Source organism: Phoxinus phoxinus (genome assembly GCF_949152265.1).
Source record: "Phoxinus phoxinus genome assembly, chromosome: 2".
Classification (NCBI taxonomy): domain Eukaryota; kingdom Metazoa; phylum Chordata; class Actinopteri; order Cypriniformes; family Leuciscidae; genus Phoxinus; species Phoxinus phoxinus.
In genome coordinates, this window is record NC_136877.1 from 17493885 (window position 1) to 17517338 (window position 23454).

The 23454-nt window shown below is 41.9% G+C and overlaps 1 protein-coding gene across 2 annotated transcripts in view; it reads left to right on the forward strand.

Moving 5' to 3' along the window:
• The first annotated feature begins 4211 nt into the window (after positions 1 to 4211).
• Positions 4212 to 23454, forward strand: part of LOC306994451 (B-cell scaffold protein with ankyrin repeats-like) — a 66686-nt gene continuing 47443 nt past the window's right edge. For both annotated transcript variants that reach the window (XR_013796684.1, XM_079604958.1), the window contains exons 1-6: positions 4212 to 4261; positions 6496 to 6891; positions 15422 to 15546; positions 16704 to 16842; positions 17386 to 17528; positions 20492 to 20606. Coding sequence is in view for 1 of the 2 variants with exons in the window: in XM_079604958.1 (XP_079461084.1) it covers positions 4249 to 4261; positions 6496 to 6891; positions 15422 to 15546; positions 16704 to 16842; positions 17386 to 17528; positions 20492 to 20606 (931 nt within the window). In the remaining variant the exon portion in view is untranslated. The remainder of the gene's footprint in view (positions 4262 to 6495; positions 6892 to 15421; positions 15547 to 16703; positions 16843 to 17385; positions 17529 to 20491; positions 20607 to 23454) is intronic.

The window sequence follows — 23454 nt, forward strand, 5'->3', positions numbered from 1 at the left end:
TTAATCTAATTTTAATTGACGACTTTCTATAGATAAATGTTGAATGCATGGAAAGTGTTCAAATTTTTCACAAGAACAATGTGGTGTTCAAGACTTGACTGAAGGTCAATTCAAGTCAAGTCACCTTTATTTATTTGCCGCTTTTTACAATCTTTACCGTGATAACAGGAAAATAATGCAACAAAGTTTGTTTCTAGAAGAAAAATGGCATTATTGTCCAGCTTAAGTTCAATGATGGTTAATTTTTGTTGTAAAAAGTTATTATTTAGTTAATTTATATATCTAGCTGCTCTGGAGAAAACATCTCGGGTTATGACTGTAACAATTGTTCCCTGAGAAGGGAACGATACACTGCGTCGACTACGACACTTTAGGGATCACCCTTAGAAGTATGAATGAAACTAATCCAATCCTGATTGGTGCTGCGTCAAGACATGACATGTGACGGCATACACCGAAGCTACAAAGGGATGCCGGCACAGAACAGAGTTAGCTTCTGCAATGAAGCAAGGTGCTCCCAGGCAGGGGAAGGCGTGGCGGAGGGACGCAGTGTCTCGTTCTCTTCTCAGGGTTTACAGTAATAACCCAAGATGTTCCCTTTCGAAGGAACTCGAACTGCGTCAACTACGTCACTTTGGGGAACGAGTACCCACTATGCAACAACGAGCCCTGCCTGTCCCATAGTGAAGCTGTGCACAGGCACACTTAGGATGAGAGCACTAGAGTGCCTGGTGTAGAGGGAATGTCCAGGCTTTAGAATCTGATAAAAGTATGAGGGGTGGCCCATCCTGCTAAATCGCACACTTCTTGGATCGAGGCCCCTGAAAGGAGGGCTCTAGAGGACGCCATGCCTCTGGTTGAATGAGCCCTCACGACCAAAGGTGAAAGCAAGTTGCGCACCTGATAGGCCATAGAGATAGCCTGAACGACCCAGTTACTGATGGTCTGTTTGGATGCGGGATGCCCCATTTTGGGCGACCCGAACTGCAACTGGTCTGACTTTCCTCCATGATGAAGACCTCTGGACATAAATCTTGAGAGCTCTGACAGGGCAGAGTAAATTCATTGATCGGGTGAATAGCGTACAGGTGTAGCCTCGGCCACGTACAAACATCCAAACCCAATGGGTTGAAGGAAAACCATAGTGGACAGTGGGAGGTCTCTCGAGACGCAAACAAATCCACTTCCACTGGGCCGAACCTCTCGCATATCGGCTTCACCACCTCGATGGGAAGTCTCCATTTCCCGGGCCTCAGCCCCTGCCTCAACAGGATGTCTGCTCTTTGATTCTGGTCCCCTGCGACGTACATTGCTCTGAGAGATAACAGTTTCCCATGGGACCACAGGAGGATCTGATGCACCAACCTGGATTGAGGGCGCAATCTCAGAACCCCCTGATTAATCAAGTAGAAGACCTCCTCACAGCCCTGCCATCCATGACTGCGCCCCAGCCTGTGAGGGAGGCGTCTGTCGAAGTGGCTTTCTGGCGACATGACGCTCCCAGCTCGGGGCCTTGGGACAGAAACCAAGCTTTTTTTTTATTCATAGATAGGGAACGAAGGCATCTGCGCGTAACCCTGATCATGCGGAACGGGTTCCCCATCGGGGAAAACCCCTTGGTTTTCAACCACCACTGCAGGGCCCTCATGTGCAGCAGGCCGAATGGAATAACGTTGGATGCTGCTGCCATGAGCCCTAACACTCTCTGAAAATGTTTTACAATGATGGCTTGGCCTAGCTTTATACTGGCCACTGTGGTGTATATAGTCACACCATGTATGACATGCAACAATAATCCGACAAAGAACTACAAGAACAAACACAAGATAAAGGGAGAACACTTAGGGCAAAGTGGAAACAGGTGTCAAAGCAAATCAGCGCGAGCTGATTGCAATGACTAACAGGTGCAGGTAGAGAGAGAGAGGCCTGGAAACAGAGCAGAAGAGAGAAAGAGAGAAAGTCTAAATCTATAATGAGCAAATAAAGTGTGTGTGTGTGTAGCAAAGGGAAGAAAAACCTGACTCATGACAGTACCCCTCCCTCAAAGAGCGCCTCTAGGTCTGACAGGACCGGTATAAGTCATCAATAAACGAGCGGTCCAGGACGTCCCGGGCTGGAATCCACCGCCTATCCTCAGGACCGTACCCCTCGCAGTCCACTAAAAACTGGAGACCATGCACCCGAGGACGAACGTCGAGGAGCTTACGGACCCTGTAGATAGAGGCCGCCTCGTCAATAGGAGGAGGAGGAAGGGAGGGGCGGGCGGGCGCACGAATAACGGGTTTAATGCAAGATACATGAAAAACCGGATGGACACGGCGCATCTGACCAGACAGTCTAAGCTTAACACCGACTGGACTGATAACCTTTACAACGGTAAAAGGGCCGATAAAACGAGGCATGAGCTTGCAAGACGTCTCTTGAATGGGTAAATTGCAGGTGGATAACCACACCTTCTGAGAGCAAACATATCTGGGAGGTCTAATTCTGTGGCGATTGGCGGCTCGACGAGTACGTTGCCTAGTTTGACTCAAGGCAGATCTCACCCTCCTCCAGGTACGTTTACACCTCTGAATGAAAGCTTCGATGGACGGAACTGAGGCCTGAGATTCTTGTGAAGAAAAAACAGGAGGTTGGTAACCGAGGCAACCCTCAACCGGAGATAACCCAGTAGCGGAAGAGAATTATGGGCATATTCAGCCCAGGGCAACTGAACACACCACGACACGGGATTCTGAGAGGTGAGACTGCACAACATGCGACCAAGAATCTGATTGGTCCTTTCGGCTTGCCCATTGCAAACTTAGCTTTGGATGAGGTGAGAGCGGTAAGGGGAGCGGCAACCTGGCTAAAGTTTTGAATAAAGCGTCTGTAAAAATTTGCAAACCGTTGAAGCGCGACTCAAGAATCAGGAACAGCCCAATCGAGAACTGCTTGAACTTTGTCAGGGTCCATGCTAATCCCCTCCATTAGCATAGTTTACATTGCTAAAGCTACCGGACCGAAAAACGTAACCGATTGGGCGTGAAAGACGCATTTCTCTGCCTTAACGAATAGGCAATTCTCTAATAAACGCTGCAGGACACGGCAAACGTGTTGCACGTGTACCTGGAGGGATGGTGAGAAAATTAAGATGTCATCCAAGTAAACGAACACGAAAACGTTAAGCATGTCTCTCAAGACATCGTTAACCAAGGCTTGAAAAACAGCGGGAGCGTTGACCAGACCGAAAGGTAAAACCCGATATTCAAAGTGTCCGACGGGAGTGTTGAACGCGGTCTTCCACTTGTCTCCCTCCTTGATATGCACCAAATGGTAGGCGTTGCGCAAGTCTAACTTTGTAAATATCTTTGCGCCCTGTAGGATCTCAAAAGCAGACGACATAAGAGACAATGGATAACGGTTCTTGACTGTCATGTCGTTCAGCCCTCGATAGTCGGTACAGGGACGCTAAGACCCATCCTTCTTCTTTACAAAGAAAAACCCAGAACCGGCGGGAGACGAGGAGGGAACAATGATCCCCAGGTCGAGAGACTCTGTGAGATATTTTTCCAGAGCCTCTCGCTCGGGCGCCGAAAGGGAGTAGAGTCTTCATAATTACAATGAATAGCAACTTCAAATAGATGCAAAGGCATCATAACATTTTCGACAGCATATAGAGGAGGTAAAGCATGCTGGATTAGTACTCTGCAGGAAAACACTGAAGTGTTGTAGGAGGGAATGCCATGACTCCTTTTGTTATCTTGCTTGATTGTGTATGATTATTCCATGTCACTTGCTGGCCATGTGCGATTTTCCAGGCAACACAGGTATGTGCTTAGAGGATTTTGTGCCCACTCTGATTAACTCTCCTTCACTCATTCTAACTCTTATGTATCTTTCGATATTCATTACTCTGAACAGCTGGAACCAGACTATATTGTTATAATTTCTATTAAACTTTCTTTAAAACCTTTCCAAAGCTTTATAAAGTATCAAAATATGGAGACTGAATATTTTTATTTATTGTTTATTTTATAATTTCTGTTAATGAACAGACAAATGGCACATTAAAATGATCAACTTCGACTTCCTATATTTAAATAAACATGCATGTTAAAACCATTCAGACACCTGTGCCTCCATGACACGGAAACTAGCAGAGCGTAGAGAGATTGGTCAGAGTGCACAAAGGTGCCATTGTTTGATCAAACACCCTCACCATCATAGAACACAGCAGCACACATCGGTACAGCGAGAGAGAGAGAGATGAGCAACACATGTAAGTTTACCTTTATTTCTTTATCGTGTTTGAGTCTTTAACTTGTTCAGTTGTTTGTTGTTCAGTTAATTTACTAAATTCCTAAAATATTGTAAATGTCTGTTACTCACAATATTTGCTTTAACTCGAGATATTTAAAATGCATTTTTTAAATAACAACTTTAAATTGTATTATATAAAAACAGTGAAATCTAACTACATCCTAAATAGATTTAACTGTATCTTAAAATGTATAAATGAGCTACATAATAGTTGAATACTTTCATAAAATATACATTTAAACTAGATCATTTAAAATAAACTGTACTAAGTACATTAAAAAAAAAATGTGAGTAGTGCTTTGCATACCAACACTTGGCTCTGGACAGTTACTAGGGTGTTCTGAGTGATATAACGGTGACCCTGATTTCACCAAGTACATGTTCCTGGATCAACATCTTTGTTGACACTGGAACAACATTCCAATCAATTAATCAGATTTGTGGGGTCAAGTTTACAGTTTATGTCAAGTTTAGGCTTACAACCAGGGTTAGGTGCTTCTACTGTACATCCGTGTTATTCACCTATCATTTCTAGAGATGGGAACTGATAAGAATTTAACGATTCCGATTCCATTATCGATATTGCTTATCGATCCGATTCCTTATCGATTATCTTATCGATTCTCATTGGGTGAGGGAATAAGTACAAATTTGTTTGTGTGTATTAACTCGCTTTAATATCTGATCAGAAGACACAGCACAGAGCACATATACACAAATGATGTGTAGCAACCTCAGAACAAACCTAAAAGTAGGTGAGCTACTTCTCAAAGGAAAGTCCAGGGACCAATAGCCTAGGGCAGTGTTTCTCAACCAGTATGCCATGGACGCTAGTGTGTGCCTTGAACGAGTATCAAGAAGAGTGCCTTAGTGCCTTCACATTCATTGGTCCAAAAAAAACAAAAAAACAAAACAAACAAACTGTCATTTATGTGCCATAAAATCGAAAAACACAGACTGAAACCAGTCAAGGAAGAGCTTGTGCCTTTTGGAATATTAACAGTGCTCATTTGGATTCAACCTGAAACAAAACGTGTGTGTGCTAGTGAGTGATCGAGAGTGTGTGCACGCGCGTGTCTGTGTAAGCTTGTGTGAGTGAGCAAGAGTGTGTGAGTGAGCACGAGATAGTGTGTGAGTGAGCATGTGTGCATTTGTGTGTGTGAGTGAGTGAGCGTGAGAGAGTGCGTATGTGAGTGGAGAGAGTGTGTGTGTGCACTAGTGAGTGAGCGAGAGTGTGTGCGTGAGCGTGAGATAGCGTGTGAGCGCTAGTGAGTGAGTGTATATGTGCGTTTGTGTGAGTGAGTGAGCGCGAGTGTGTGTGTGTGTGCAGTGAGTGCGTATGTATGTGTGCGATGTGTGTGCCGGCACGCGATGGCTGGTCGGAAAGCAACATGGCGTCCCGTTAAAGGCCTCATTATACTTCTGCGTCGAACTTCTGCCTCTGCCATGTTTGCCACATTCTGAATCAAAACAACGCAGCGTGTGTGTGACGTCATGACACATTTGCAACGAGCGGAACCGATACGCGGAATCAATCGCAGGCATGCTAACGGTTCCAAGGAATTGATTCACTGGGCACCGGTTCTGAAGAAGAATCGGTTCTCGGTTCCCATCCCTAATCATTTCCCTCTTATTGTAGGGAAGTTTTAGGGTTAGGTTAATGGGTAGGTATAGGGTTAAGACGAAATTTTTGGACAGGAATGTTGTTCCAGGATAAACAAAATATGTTGTGGTGACCTGATTTCAATAGAGCCAACTCCCATGTCCAGTTCTGTTGCCAAGATGTGGCTTTTGCATGTTGCTAGGGTGTGGCGGGACAGTTGTCCAGGTGATACTTCCAGAGCGGTGGGCTGCCTGAATCAAATAAGTCAACCCCCATGTCTCTATGAACTTTGTACTCCCCATGGGTTATAAAAGCCATAGGACATCTCTCCTCTCTAAGTCAAAATTCATGGTTCTATGACAAACCTGTGGGATAATTTATGAGCTGAAATTTTGTCTGGAACAAGTATACAGGACAATAGTAATATGCTTTGCATCATAAGAACCACTAACTAGAACAAAAATAATGAAATATGTCACATAACTACATGTTTCACAAATGTTTGGCAATTCAGAATTCAAATTAAACTCTCTTTACATTTCTAACAAAATTGAAGAACTATTGATGCATATTTTACCATCTTTTTTTAGCGGAAGATCTCCTGATCATCTATGAGGCGGAGGCAGAGCAGTGGGCATCGTACCTGCGCTTCCACCTAAAAGGCCCCATTCCTGAGACTGGTATTTGTTGTTATGATATTGCTATGGTGACCAGTCGCCAGGATGACTTCCTGAGACTGGGAGAGTACAAATGTAAGCTGCTTATCCTGTCGCGTGGCATGCTGGAGGGGCTATGCCAGCTCCGGCGGTTCTTTCTGGCTCGTGTATTGCGACCAGAGACCCGTGTGATAATTCTTCTGTGTGGGGTGGAGAGCCTGGATCCTCTACTGGAGCTAGTTCCACTAAAGGGGGAGGAGTGCCTCCAGATCTCCAGCGAGCAGGACCCCCAGGACTATCAATTGGCTGTGGCAGAGATTGTACACAAAGGTGAGGAGGTGAAGGTTTGGGGTCTTTTTGGAAGTTGCTAGGTAGATTACACCACGGGCGCTCTCCCTGTAGTAAAAAGTAGCATACGTCACTCTGAATAATTAATAGTGAATGAATTAATGTTTCCCTCGAAGGACCTTAATCATCTCACAGGTAAATCTTAAAAGGTAATGCTCTGCCATTGAAACTCTCACTAGTAAATCTACTGTGACTTTGTGGCTTTCAGAATCCTGATGTGTGACATAAGGAGGTCTGATTTAGTAAGAGTGGGAATTATACACTACACATTGAATTGCTGGTCTACCCAGCTGAAAGTATTAACCCCCATGAAGAAGTTGCATTGTGACAAATAGCTTGTTGCAGGTTAAGCACATATGGGGGGGAGTTTATTCAGGTTTACATTTTGCTGCAATAATTGGTGGTCCTGACTGTAATTATGGAATAGTGTGAGGAGAGGGCCAGAGACAGAGCTGTTCTTGGCACACGTGAGACTTCATTATCCCTCCTCTGAAAGGGAATTACTATCATCCCTTAACTACATCACAATCTGCAGTTCTTTTGAGAATAATGTAGTTAACATACTTACGAACTGGGCATATATACAGTACAGACAGCCCATTGTTGTACATTTTTACTTCTGTCTAGCTCAGCCAATTTGGATGTACTGTTAGAGTATGAAATTGCAGACAGTGAGATTGGATTTAAACTATCTTTATGACTATTAATTACAGGGCGTATTACACACAGTTCCTTACTTGACAGTACTACCCAATAGTGGAACACATCTCGAGTCAGGAGGTTACCATTCATGAACCTGAACTGGTTTTGTTATTAATGCTTCTGAAATCCCTTCTGCAGCAGTGAAAAGTTTGACACATGTTGATATGAGAACACTGTGTACTGTATTATCCACTGAGTGAGAAGCGGTGAGTGTAATTATAGTGTATTTGCTACATCAGTTTTGAGACTTAGACCCTTTTTTAAACCAGTGTTTCATGTGTAATGGAGACGAGTTTCACCACATGTAATGCCTGTACAGCTGCTTGAAGCTCCATCTTAAAAAAACTGTTATGCAAATGAACAGCTATCTAAAGAACAAAGTGGTTAGTTTCACCTGTAGTTTAGCATACCATATTACTCATATTGTATAGCCTTAAACATTATTCATATTATAATGACAGAAATGCAGCGATGTGCCTGTTCACTGTTCTTTTACAGTTTGATATGGTAAGAAGTGCTGCTTTTTGCTGATGAATGCTTCAGCACAGGACAAACAATATGCAAATGTCTGCACTTCCTCATGCGTCAACAGTACTTATCACTGTATATGTAAATCTTGATCACCGCCTCTGGGAGTAATTTACCTCGCTGTGAAAATGGTCATTTTGCAATGAGGTAAATGTTTTCTTTAGCAGTTTTTATTATTAGATCAATTTAAAAGATAGTAATAGTAGCAACAAATGCTTTTGAAAAATTATGTAAATATGTACATTTTAAAATAATTCCTCTGATAACAGGGGTGGTAAAGGAATTTTACAATGTACTTGAAAGTACCTTTTCAATGGTTAGTAAGAATTTTTTTTTATTATTTAAAGATGGGTAACATTTTATAATAAGTATACAGTAATAAAGTGCTCATAAATTAACCCTATCTGATGCAGCCAAATGATGTGATCTCATACGTATTTGTTCTGCCACACGTACATTTACTTACAGTACATTTGCATAGTCACAACATTGTCAGCATTATTAGGGCTGTCAAGCGATTAACATTCTTCAAAATAAATGTAAATAAACAGAATTTAGAATTTTGGACAAACTATCCCCAAAATATGAAATAATTATTTTTTATTTTAATGAAATGATACTCTAAATAAGAAATTAAAACTGCCAGTTGGTGGCATAACATGTCTAAATGAGGAAGTTATTGAGAGCTATTCGCAGTGGAAGATATAGACTCTTTGGTGCCCCTGGGCACTGACACCAAACTCAGGACATGGATTAACGAGAACCGACAAAGGAGCACTGAAACAAGGAGAACTAATTAGACCACAGCTGAACTTGATGAATAATCAAATGACTAACTATGGTGACAAATTAATGAACTAAGTTAATTGGAGGCTGTGAAAACAGAAAGCAAATACAAAAGGTGTGTTCGACATCGGCTGCGGCTGGATGTAACCGATCGGCGAGAGTTGCCGCGTGCAGGCAGGGAGGAGCTGAAAACAGAGACATACTTGCATACTTTACCACAGCTGAAGTGAAATAAGACTTTTCAGAGACATTTTCATTCAATACTTTATATACTGCTTAATACAGCGTCTGTTTGTACAAGAATAAAGATCAACATAATCCTATACTATCAATGAAGTGAGGTCTACGTTTTTTAAAATCAGTTTCATTTTGATAAACATGAGATAATATAACATCACGACTACATGAAAAGAGATTTTACAGTTATATTTTTTTTTTATTTGTAAGCATTAGTGGAACTGAATGTGTGAGAATAAACACAGAACACGCGTGATAGTTGTCATGCTTGTTTTTTACAGAGCCACACTTGAAAGTCTTATCCGCTATGAAATCACAGTCTGGTTTGGAAATTTGTCTGTTCAATTGAAAAATAAATTGGCCAATATCCACAAAACTGCCATGAAAATCATAGGAATAAAACAATATGAACCCATACAGACTATATACGAAGAGGCAGCGATGAGAAGAGTATTAGTATTAGAAGGACCTTCACCTGGACCCGATGACAACGCAGTGCTGAAGTGACAAGTAGTCTCTCCCCTGTAAAGGATCCCTTTACCCCTCTACAGATAAAGCGTTGTCTGGGATAATTTCGGTTTCGCGTATCTAGTATGAAGTATGTGTGAATCTGTTGGTAGATCGCGCGTCCACATGCAGAAAAAAATAAATAAAAACTTTCAACAAAACAATCAAGGAATTTAGACAGTTCTGGTGAAAGAAACGGTCTAAATCAGGACTGAAAATCCTCGTATATATAATTTATTTCTACAAAGGAACACAGTTGTGAGGATACTGCTCTTTCAAGTATCTTTGACAGAAAAGGCAGATTAGAGATTGGCCTGTAATTGACTAATTCTGTAGGATCAAGTTGCGTTTTTTTAACAAGCAGTTTAATCATAGCCAGCTTAAAGGTTTTTGGTACGTATCCTAGAGACAAAGTTGAATTAATGATATTAAGAAGAGGATCTATGACCTCTGGAAGCATCTCTTTCAGTAGCTTAGTCGGTATAGGGTCTAACATACAAGTTGTCGATTTAGATGATTTGACAAGATTGCAAAATTATTCCTCTCCTATAGCAACAAATTAATACAATTTTTCCTCAGGGAGACTACAATGCACTTCCTGATGCGATACTGTATTAGACGGTTGCATAGTTATAATTTTGTCCCTATTATCGATCTTATAAGTGAAGAAGTCCATATAGTCATTACTGCTGTGTTGCTTGGAAACTTCTGGGTTTGAAGCTTTCTTTTTCGTTAGTTTAGCCACTGTTTCAAATAAATACCTAGGATTATGTTTATTTTCTTCTAATAGGGTTGAAAAATAAGCAGATCTAGCAGCTGTTAAAGCCTCTCTGCAAGCAATCGAGCTCTCCTTCCATGAAATCCGAAATACCTCTAGTTTTGTTTTCTTCCAGTTTCACTCCATTTTTCTGGCTGCTCTCATCTATTTTCTTTAATCTTCTTTAAGCGCAACGGAGCAACTTTGTCTAAAGTGCTGCAAAAGAGAGAGTTAAAAGTTTCTGTTGCAATATCAAGTTCTTCTAAGGTATCTGGGATGCTGAAATGATGAAACTGATAGATGATGAAACTGATTAGGAAGATTATTGATAAAGCAATATTTAGTGGCAGAAGTGATAGGTCTAACATATTTGTAACACGGAGTCGGCTTTGCAGCCTTGGCTAAATGTAATTTACACGAGACTAGATAATGATCTGAGATGTCATCGCTCTGCTGCAGTATTTCAACGGCATCAACATCTATTCATAGTATTAGATCTAGAGTATGATTACGGCAATGAGTCGGTCCTGACACGTGTTGTCTAACTCCAATTGAGTTTACAATGTCTTTAAATGCCAATCCCAATGCATCTTTTTCATTATCTATGTGTATATTAAAATCACCAACAATTACTACTTTATCTGCAGCCAATACTAATTCTGATAGAAAATCCGCAAATTCTTTGATGAAGTCTTTATGGTGCCCTGTATACATTAGCGAGTACAATTCTCAAACATGGTTTATCATTTACACTATATTGTTATATTAAGCACCAACACTTGAAAATAGTTATATTTTAAACTAGACTTATTTGTAATTCTGAAAATATTACTATAAATTACAGCAACACCTCCCCCTTTGCCTTTCAGATGAGGTTCATGTTTATAACCGTAATCTTGGGGGGTTGACTCATTTAAAGTAATGCAATTGTTTGGTTTTAGCCAGGTTTCTGTCAAACACAGCACATCTAGGTTATAATCTGTAATCATATCATTAACAATAAGTGCTTTTGATGTTGTCACAGTGTCTGGTGGTTCCCTGGGTTTAACATTAGTTTTCACGGTGTCTAGGCATTTTCACTACACTTCCCATAATCCTGTCTGTCACTGATTGTACATTTCCTTCAGCTGTCTCTCGTCACCTCGTTAGCACTTGTGTGTATATATACCCTGTCAGTTTCAGTGTTTGTCACGGAGTCCTTGTTTAATGTCCCCACACTTCCGTTCCTGTTTCTGCCTGTTTCTTGTGTCTGTTGGATTGCTTTACTGGATTTTGACCCTTGCCTGGACTGTTTTGTGAGTACGGATTACCCCTCAAATAAATACTGCGCCTGGACCTTACCTTTTCTCTTGTGTGTGTCGTGATAGAAGGACTCCGTCACATTAAAGATCCAGCATTATGGGGTTTCGTATCTCTTCCCCCAAGACGGAGAAGGAGAGGAGGGGACGAGTCCAAAATTTGATGGCCCTACGCCAGCAGGGCCAGACGGTGGATTGTCTGGCTCAGACTTTTTGGACACTCTCTAGAGGTATGGACTACAATGAGGCAGCATTGAAGGATTTATTCAATGTCTGTCTGGATGACCCTTTGCCTCAGTGGGAATTGAAGGGGCTGGAGATTCTGGACTTTTGGGGGTTCACAGATTATCTTCGTCATCGTAGTCAGTGGGATATGCCTGCGTCTCCTGATGGGAGGACTGACCCTGCACCGGTGTTCCCGGACAGGAGGTCCATCGCCGAGCCAATGTCTCCGTCGGCCGCGGAGCGTGGCCCATCGCAGATCGCACCATCAGCCAGCACAATCACTCCCATTGGAACCATCCAAGGGTGGAATGGACTGGTGTCCAAGCTGGCCCATCAGCCACTGAGATCAGTCCGAGCAGCCTATAGTCTGAGATTTTCACAAGTCTCAGTGCTATCTATTTCCCAGACCGCCAGGCCAGAATCTCCCTCCGCTGAGACTGCTGAGCTAGAGCCTGAGCTTCACGTCACGCCTGCCGAGCCTGAGCCGGTGCCCGTGTCTGTTCCAGTCCCTGAGTCGGAGCCAGTGTCTGCTGTTCCTGAGTCGGAGCCAGTGTCTGCTGTTCCTGAGTCGGAGCCAGTGTCTGCTGTTCCTGAGTCGGAGCCAGTGTCTGCTGTTCCTGAGTCGGAGCCAGTGTCTGCTGTTCCTGAGTCGGAGCCAGTGTCTGCTGTTCCTGAGTCGGAGCCAGTGTCTGCTGTTCCGATTTCGGTGGTCCGGAGACGGAGGAGGAGAAGGAGAGGAGCCTCTTCATCGGGTCGTCTGGTGGGTTCTAACCCAGAGACCAGCCCGGAGGTAACTGCCATCCCTGCCGCGCCGCCCGAGCTGCTCGCCCTGCCGGCCCCGCCCGAGCTGCTCGCCCTGCCGGCCCCGCCCGAGCTGCTCGCCCTGCCGGGACCGTCCCAGTTACCCGCCCTGGTTCCTGAGCCGATGTCTGTTGCAGTTCCTGAGCCGGTGGTGTCTGTTGCAGTTCCTGAGCCGGTGGTGTCTGTTGCAGTTCCTGAGCCGGTGGTGTCTGTTGCAGTTCCTGAGCCGGTGGTGTCTGTTGCAGTTCCAGAGCCGGTGGTGTCTGTTGCAGTTCCTGAGCCGGTGGTGTCTGTTGCAGTTCCTGAGCCGGTGGTGTCTGTTGCAGTTCCTGAGCCGGTGGTGTCTGTTGCAGTTCCTGAGCCGGTGGTGACTGTTGCAGTTCCTGAGCCGGTGGTGTCTGTTGCAGTTCCTGTTCCAGTTCCTGAGCCAGGGTCTGTCCCTGTCCCGCCTTGGTCTTCACCGCCATGGCCGCCCGAGTGGTCGTCTTCACCCTGGTCGTCTCCGCCGTGGCTACCCGAGGGGTCTTCACCGCCGTGGCCGCCCGAGGGGTCTTCACCGCCGTGGCCGCCCGAGGGGTCTTCACCGCCCTGGCCGCCCGAGGGGTCTTCACCGCCCTGGCCGCCCGAGGGGTCTTCACCGCCCTGGCCGCCCGAGGGGTCTTCACCGCCCTGGCCGCCCGAGGGGTCTTCACCGCCCTGGCCGCCCGAGGGGTCTTCACCGCCCTGGCCGCCCGAGGGGTCTTCACCGCCCTGGCCGCCCGAGGGGTCTTCACCGCCCTGGCCGCCCGAGGGGTCTTCACCGCCCTGGCCGCCCGATGGACTGTCTGCTTCGCCCTGGCCGCCCGATGGACTGTCTGCTTCGCCCTGGCCGCCCGATGGATTGTCTGCTTCGCCCTGGCCGCCGCTTAAGCCGTTCCCCCTTGTTCCTGTTCCCCTCCATGGACCTGGCCCCCCATCCCACCCCCTGATCCTCCGCCTTTCCACCTCCCGCCTGGACTCTTGTTTTGTTTGTTTCTTGTGGTCTTGGAGCGTCTGGTAGCCGCTCCGTAGAGGGGAGGTTATGTCACAGTGTCTGGTGGTTCCCTGGGTTTAACATTAGAGGTCTCAGTTTTCACGGTGTCTAGGCATTTTCACTACACTTCCCATAATCCTGTCTGTCACTGATTGTACATTTCCTTCAGCTGTCTCTCGTCACCTCGTTAGCACTTGTGTGTATATATACCCTGTCAGTTTCAGTGTTTGTCACGGAGTCCTTGTTTAATGTCCCCACACTTCCGTTCCTGTTTCTGCCTGTTTCTTGTGTCTGTTGGATTGCTTTACTGGATTTTGACCCTTGCCTGGACTGTTTTGTGAGTACGGATTACCCCTCAAATAAATACAGCGCCTGGACCTTACCTTTTCTCTTGTGTGTGTCGTGACAGATGTGAAAGATCGAATATTCAGCAACCCAAGTTTTATCATTTGTTCATTTGTATTATATCTGTTTCTTATTTGTTGAACATCAATTAAATGTATACCCTTAGATGGGTTTTGAATTTTTGTGTATTTCCTAATTCGAGGAACAGACAGTCTCTATATGATAAACACTGTCATGTTTAGACTAATGCTTTAGACACCAGTCATGCCAGAGGCATTCCCCATAGCAACCCCTAGAGGACGCAGCGCTAGTTCCCTTTCGAAAGGGAGATACAGAAACAAAAAAGCAGGGAGGGTGCACAAAATCCATGAGAACGGACAATAAAGTCCATATAAAAGGCACAATACTGGGATTGTGACAATGTGAATGATCTAGCTGGAGTTTACTGTATATAATAATAATTTGGCTGAGGTATGGGGGAACACCATAAGTACATTTTAAAATGAATAAGAGGTCACCAGTGAGGACATTCAAAGTCAACATAAAATGAAAGTTGGGTAGTCTTTTTGCCCCTATTGTGACATATATCTACGGAGCCCCTAAAGGGTGGTGGAAAAAAATTGGGATTGAAGAAAACTTAAGCAGAGTTATTTGCGTTCCCAAGCAACACTTTTACATTCCCTCGCAAGGATATTTGCGTTCCCATGTTATTTTGATTAAAAATAATGAGGGCACATGAATTTTAAAATAACGAGGTGCAAATAAGGAACTCCCGCACACTATTGGTACTTGCAAATTTATATAAAAAAACTTTTATTAGCAACGTTTTAGTCTCACAACCTTCATCAGGCATCATGCGACAGATTTGTCGACCTACCTATTTGGTCTTCTTTTCCTGCAGGTGTGCGATGGTGTTTGTTAATTAAAATAATGAGGTGCAAAGAAAAATAATTTATAATAAATATTCCATAAAACAAACTTGGAAGGGTACATTTTTACTTCATAGTAAGTTTTAATTCTGGAATAATTTGATTCCTCAGTGTAGAACAAAGTCAGCATTCTATACAGCTCAATTCTTTGATGTAAGTATTTGATATTTGTTGGCAAGCCACCCAAAAGACCATTTCAGTAAGCCAGAAATGTATTACAGCAGTAAGTCTCGATGTAAGGCAATGTGTTCAATAACAGAAATTAATTTCATAACCTGCAACAGAGGGAAACAAATGTGCAGTAAATGTGTAAGAGATATCAGGCCTTCATATTTCCTCACAGTTTATATAATCAGTAGTTCATTAATAGGGCATGCTTCTCCAGGTGTACAGACAGCAGCAGTGGATGGAAGATCAGTCCAGGAGTTGAAAGTAGAAAATAAACTGTCAAGTGGTACTCTTGTCGCCAATCAGACTTTATTGGTCCTACCCAGCCGTGTACCATGTGAGGTAAGACTCAACAAAGTTTTTTATTTTTTTTTATTCACCTTCTTATGGACGATTCTCTGAATCATGAAATATCTTCAGCTACTTAAAGGGATGGTTCACCCGAAAAAGAAAATGTTGCCATCAAGTACTAACCCTCATATTGTCCAAACCCATAATTCTTTCGTCTATCATCAAAACAGAAAGAAGATATTTTTTTTTAGATTTTATATTTCTCGTGCTTCATAAAGTTAATAAAGATATTTGCTGCATATGAAGTAACAAACTTTACAGTAAGTGCTACATTTTGTTTGAAACTTACTTAGGTTAAAAAAGTATGTTCTATTCATTAATGTGTGTAGTATGAATGAATTTCGGACATACTTCATCTGCCATGTTTTCATTGACATGTGACCTGCTTCACCTCCATTCACAAATCCTCTCACGTGGCCTCATGGGATAGTAATGTGTCCATCGAATGAGAACTTCAGAATCTCGCCAGAAGTAGTAGGTCATCCGGGTACTTTTTTTTACCTACTTTTTTTATGAACTCTTTTTTAGTATACTGTACCTACTATATAGTATGAAATCAAGCATATTCGGACGCAGCAATTGTTTTTGTTGTGCTCTATGTATGTGTGTTGATGAATATATGTGAATAAAAGGCTAAATTAAACACTTTAAATTATACAAAGTGATCGTGTTTCTTCAGAAGATATTTTTTTGCACATTTTGAAGCTTGAAAGTTTGGATGGAATGGACTTTTAATGGACAGAAATCTCTCAGGTTTCTTTAAAAAAATATCTATTTTTGTTTGGAAGATGAAAGTTTTGTGAGTTTGGAATGACATGAGGGTGATTAAATGATGATAGAATTTGAATTTGTGGTTGAACTATCCCTTTAAGCATTTACATTTAGCAGGTAAGCATAATAAAGCTGCATTGGCAGTTTTGTATGAATCTTGAACACGTTATAAATTGCTTGGTTGCGATGTTTGAGAAATGTTGCTATTATATATCTTACAAGTCATTCATAGCCAGTCTAGTCAAGGGCATATAAAGCAGGAGATCGCAGAGCACTCTGTTTGCGAATGCTTAACACTGTCATCTAACTGAGATAGAGCTCTTCACAGTGTGTACTGTAGGTTAGACTGAATATTGCCATGCTCTGTGTCTTCACAGAATCCAGGGAAGATATTCATTCTTCTGCAGGAGATCATGGCCAGCAAAGATGCAGAGGTTGAGTTCAGTGGGAACAAGCAGAGAGTGAGAGTGAAGCCTGCGAATTGGAATGAGAGCACACTGAGTGTCACTGCACCTGGTAAAATGGCCTACATAGATGTTTAAGGCATTTTTTTTAATGACAGGGTGAAAAAAAAAAATATGGTTGCTGCTATGCTACATGAAAAATTCATATATTATACATTTTAACATGATTTTCTGTAAAGCCGCTTTGAAACAACGAGTATTGTGAAAAAGCTATACACAGACATTTGACTTCTCTTGACATTCTAAAGCAATGGATGCCACAAAATGAAAAATGTCAGTATTTACTCACTCTAATGTCATTTCAAACCTCTATGACTTTCTTGTTCTCATTATTTTCCGTGCAATTACAATGAATTGGAAATAAAGCTTTCAAGCTTTGGGGAAAAAAAGTAGAACTGTCATATGACTCACACGGCACAAATCTAAAATCAGTTCCTATTCATTGTAATTTTTCTGAAAAGAATGACCAATATGTTGATGACATGATGGTGAGTAAATTACTTTTCATGTTTTGATGAATTTTTGATCATGAATGAAACGGCTATATAGTATTCATAATATTATTCTTTGGTGCTAAAATAATCCGTGTTTGCAGATTTTACTGCTGGAGAGGTGATTGTGACACTTTACAGTAAAGGCCAGGTTAAAGGCAATGCCTGCATACAATACTACACCATCATGGGAGATATTGCCCAATTCCTCCAGCAGGCTGCAGATCCTGTGAAGTTTATGTGCCAGGTAACCACATGTCTGTTGTGTCTTGGTTTAAATAGGCTTTTAAATAGGCTTTGAATCTCTGTCTCCAAATCCTTTACTGATAAAAACACTTTAAATTTTGCAATGGATCTGAGATGATAAAAGCAACTCTTCAACACTGAATTAATTTGTTTATCGAGTTCTAGGCCGTTATCAAAAATCACTCTCAAATTTCTAGCATGAGCATGATAATTCACAGATAAAGGACCCAGGTTGTTGTGTATCTGTATAATATGTGCTGGTGGTCCAAAGACTACAATTTCTTTTTTATATTAATTCAGCGAATAATACGGTATAGCCATAGTTAAAGGGATGGTTCGGAGTAATATCAACCTAGAGTCCGTCCCCCTGAAAAAAACTTTTTCAGCAACACTGATTGCGCAAGATCCCGCACAGAGCAAAATTATACTAATAAACTTACCTCTAACATGTCCGCGGCCGCTGGGCCCACTCGTGGAATAGCGTTCCTTTTCAGGTAATTTAGTCGTGTTTTTTGGGTCCTTGACTTTACTAGGAAATTAGAAGTCGTCTTCATCGAAATGTCTACTACAGACACGGTAGCGCTTCTTCTTTAGCGTCTCGACTGTTGTCGTGATGTCCATTTTGAGAACGACAAGCCACTGTTGTAGAAGCTCCGGGTCTTTGCAGCAAAACGGCAGACCATGAAAGGTCTCCGGATTGAACCTTTTAGCTTTTATACCGCAGCCGGGATAGATACTGTAACGTGGAGTCAGAGGCGTTCGAATCCATTTGCAGTACTTTATTACATGAACACAAACACACAGAAGATTAAACACAGGCAGGCAATGAAACACAGGAGCGATCCAGAACTCATGGTCAGAAACAGGCAATGGACGAGGCAGGCAGCAAACGTTCTTGAACAGAGTCCGAGGGAACAGGCAGAGATAGAGGAACCAGGGCAACCAGGGAGACTAGGACTGGGAGACAGGGAGCAAACGCTGAGAATGTATGCATGGGCAAAACAAGACTTCGCAGAGAACAAAGGGGAGAAGGGTCCAGATAAAAGGGAGCTGAGTGTGCACAGGTGACAGAGAAGACAGTAATGATGATGACCAGGCAGGGATGGATGGTGATGAGTGTGATGAGATGGTGAAGGGAGTGATGGGAAATGCAGTCCTTAATACTCGGAGGAAAGTGATCTGGACAGACCAGGAGGAGGCGACGAAGAGCGCTCCATGACAGATACATGTGTTTATTTATTTTTCTTTTTATTTATTTATTTAGATGGGACAGTGCATATTAATGAACGTACAATCGAAGTTGATGTAAATACGCCGAATTTAGCACAATGCTAATTTCCATCCGTAGTCCCAGACATACAAAAAAAACAAAAACAAAAACAAACAAACAACATGCATAACAACTAATAAACATATAGAGCTAAAAAACTTTAAAAGTGCCTATACTATATAACATACTAATAGTACTACTTATTTAAGGTGCGTAAATGCCTGTGCATAGACATCCCATGCTTGTTACTGTATAAAAATATAAATAAATCTGTCTACCTATCGAAATCTACCTTTTAATGTTCAAATTTTGTATTATTATTCAGCCATCTTTTAAGCTGTCCATGGCATACTGTTCAAATTTGTGCAGCCTGAGAGGACATTTTGTGCTAACTTAGACTTTCTAAAAAGTACTTCACAGTCCCCCCGAGTAATTGACCTCGTACTAGTTTTGCTATTTCTCTTTTTGATAAAATCCCCCAGGGGTGGTTGGGCCATTCCATTCAATGACCTAAAGATAAGACAGCTACTTTTAAAAACTTTAAGATTTTCAAAACTTAGGAATTGATACTTCTCTAGAATTGAACAAAGGTGAAACGGCAGCTTCGGCAGCTTGACCTATCTTTTAAATCACGCTGGAGTAGTCTGAAGTAACTGTGTCTGACTGTCTCACAACAATCCTCTGCTCAGTCACGTGTACACAGTGACAAAGCTTCATGCGAGAGTATAATTTTTTTTGTTGCTGAAATTCAAAAGTTTTATAAATGCTTGTATTTTTAGATCAACACTTAAAAAGTAATTTGAATATCATCCAGTTATCAAAACATTTTTACGGGGTGCTAAATTCACTAGCTTTTCCCTTACGGGAAATAACTCACGGAATTTCCCACTTCACGGAAGTGATTTCGATGACCAGGTAAGCGGTAGCATTCGCCATCAGGCAAGTGTTATTTAAATAAACTCCTGATGTACTTACAAACTTTCCAATGCCTCGTTTTATGAGTTCAGAACCTATTTGTACTGTAGACGTTTGGTACCATTCTGGGCATTATTAGTGGGGTAATTTATGACATACATTAGTGCCTGCACTAAACCATTCGGCTGATATCTCTAAAGAAGCTCTAACTTTAATAATGTTCGATCAAGGGAAAAAAAAGCTTCTGGGGGGCTGTTTGGCTCGAGGTCATGGTGCAATGGTTGAAATTACTCCGAACAATCCCTTTAAGCAAAGATGGCAAATCATTCATAAAGCTGAAAACTTCACACTTTCAGCTTGATTGCAGTCAACTGCTGGTTTTCAGGCTTTATCTTGGGTGTATCTTGGTTTCTTGGTATCTTTATCTTGGTTTTCAAGGTGTATCTTATTTTAAAGCTGTATCACTTTTCAATGTTAAAATACGTCCTTGTATCTCAGTTGAATATGTAGAAACAACAGTAAATGAGACATTTGTACTACATGTTGATTCCCCTGAAAAGTGGGCATGTGGTGCTATCAAAACTTGTTGTTTGTTTGAGCAGCCAACGTGTCAGCTTTGGTTCAACTAATGGAGTGACTTTGCGACAGGGCCATCTGTTTATCTGACCAATAGAAAATGGGGGAGTGTTTGGGAATAATATCTGCACTTATGCTAGTGTCACACTATTTGGCTTTCAAGAATTGTAAAGGTTTATAATGTTTCTTATGTTCATATTAAGGCCTTTCAGGTGTCTTCCTTGGAAAAGCTGGATAAAACTCTAGCTTCTTGTCTGCTGCACAGAATGCCGACAGGAGGTTTCCAGGGCCTGCAGTATGATCAGTCTCCTGCTGGGGGTAAGGGCTTCTCTAATTCTGTTTAGCTCTTTTAACCCACTTTCGGTCTCACTCTCACCCACCACTTGCAGATAGCCATTTCTTGATCAGCACTAAAAGGCTAATACTACTAGCACTTTATTTTACAGTCTGTTATAGGCATGAATAAATGATGAAGGGAAGTGACCTCAGCCCACTGAAGTGCATTACTGTGCACTTGTTTCTTCGTCATGTGCCTCCCTGCCCACATAAATACAGCATGTTCCAGATCCACTGCAGTTTAACATGGAGCAATTGGCAGTGTTATTGTGAGTGCACAAAAAACTGTCTGCAAAACAGTGCACAATAAAAGCTGAAAAGTCAATAGGTTGAACTAAGTATAAGAAATAAAAAATAAGTACCTTCTTCTGCAACCTTCTTAGGATTTATCACAGTATATGCTGTTATCATTATTAACGTGCATTCACATTTACAGTAGCAAAATTGTGCACGCAAAGGCATTTCAATAGAAATAAAGGCATTTCATTAGAAATCTGCATAATCAGGAGTAAAAAAGTTGACAAACAGAAAGCTGCTTGGTTTCAAAGTGACTTTTGTGATATTAGGGCTTCTTGCATCACTACACCATTGAGAATTTACCTTTTTTTTTGTGCCAAAATACACTCATGTAATTGCACCTTTACTGATGACACACATTCCTATTACTTTTTAGCCTGTCCCCTCCAACCACCTCTATCCATTTTGGATGTTACACCCTATTTTAATCACTGAGTGAATTCCTGATGGATAAAATCAGGTCCCAAGCTACGGTTTCTTATTGAACATTTAGATTAGGGAATTAAAATGGGTTGTGACATGCGATGCATGTTGACTTTAACATCCTATTCACATGTTGATGCTATAGTGACGGGGGTCTACTGTTGCTGTAGTGACGAACAACCCAGCAAACACATTTATGTTGTGGTAACATCTGTGGCACGTTGCATTTCTGCTATGGCAACGTCGCTGTCTACGTGCTCGCAACATTGTAACAACTTAGAATTGTAAGACACGACAGGGCTGGCAACGTTGTTGCGCGACATTTAGCAACTGAGAGAAGACGTCCTGACAAATTTTGGAAAGATTTTACGGTGTTCGTGATACAGAGTAATTACTTAATTAATCACTTAGTTGTAGACGTTGTAATAACATGTAACAACATGTAATTAACATGTAACTAAGTTATGGAACAGCCTGTACTTACAGATTGTAATTATGCACATGTAATAGTCAAGTCATCTTCATTTATATAGCGCTTTTAACAATGTAGATTGTTTCAAAGCAGCTTTACAATTAGTTACAATTACAATTAATAGGCAGCTACTGTTACACATATGTAACAAGCCGAGATGGATAAGGTTTATAGATACACATGAAATACACTTAAGTATAATCTTGATACACTTTATTTTACTGGGCTGGAATGTGAAGGTGTGGCCAGTGGAGGTGGGATGCAGAGGTTTTGTGGCCAGCTCTACCACAAGGCTCTTGAAGGAAGTAGGGATCAGAGGGCAGTCCCAACGGAGGGCAATCAAAGAACTTGCCACTGCAGCGGAACGGAGCAGTCACTGGCTGTGGCTGAAACGTAGGGATGCAACATGGGCTGCCAAATGATCGCATGCTACCACCACCGTGCGACACACACCCGGGTCTGATCAACCCGTAGTGTGGGCCAACACCGGCGGAGGGTGTCTTGTGATAAGTGGCCGAAACACCCAATGAGGTCGGGCACACAACTGAAGATGTGTCGCACTGGTGGCACCATGGGTTCTGTGCCAAATTTCACCCCACCCAAGATGACATCTCCATTCAATTGTTGTGCTGAAATTTAGGGATCTTTAACAACCAGTCCTATTAAGAATCATACAAAGCTTATCCCTGTGTAATATTATGTAATTTTAATGTAATTAGGAAACTACTGCATGTATTTAAGCTGTGAACTAGTGAGTTAATTCAAACTAAGGCACAGATGGATAAGGTATGTATACACAAAGTACACTTAAGTACATTCTTGATACACTTTATTTTACGTAGCTTATCCCTGTGTAATATTATGTAAATTGTAATGTAATTAGGAAACTACTGCATGCATTTAAGAGGTGAACTAGTGAGTTAAATCAAACTAAGGCACAAATGGATAATGTATGTATACACAAAGTACACTTAAGTACATTCTTGATACACTTTATTTTACGTAGCTTATCCCTGTGTAGGGATGGCTGACGCGAAACTGACGTTCCGAAGCTTTTCGAAATCCCGAAGTGCAGATGTTTCGAAACACTGATCCGAAGCGTGATTCAAAACACCCATGTCACGTGACTACGGCTAAATGAAGCTTCGGAGTGTTTCACAAGTGTTTCGACAGGTGGCATGGTCCACCGAATCAGCATTTAATTGGCAGGGTCGGGAACAGACCACACAATCGCACAACTGTATAAAAGTGAAGTCAAGTGAAGTTAACCTCGTGGGTTTTTGTGAGAGGAGTTTGATTTTGAGATAGCGGATTTTTGGTGATATAGTGACATTTATAGTGTGATTTGTTTAGTTACATTTAAATTTACACATTGACTGATAGGCCAGAGGCAGACAGAGTATACATATAGTGACACATTAATAGATGCATAGAAATATATATATAGACAGATAGATTAATAGATAGATATATAGATTAAGATAGATGGATATATATATATATATATAGATAGATAGATAGATAGATAGATAGATAGATAAAAAGTGCACTTAAGTACAATTTTTATACACTTTATTTTATTTTACATACGTGTAATGCTATAGAATGTACACAATTACCATGTGTAACTGCAGGCTT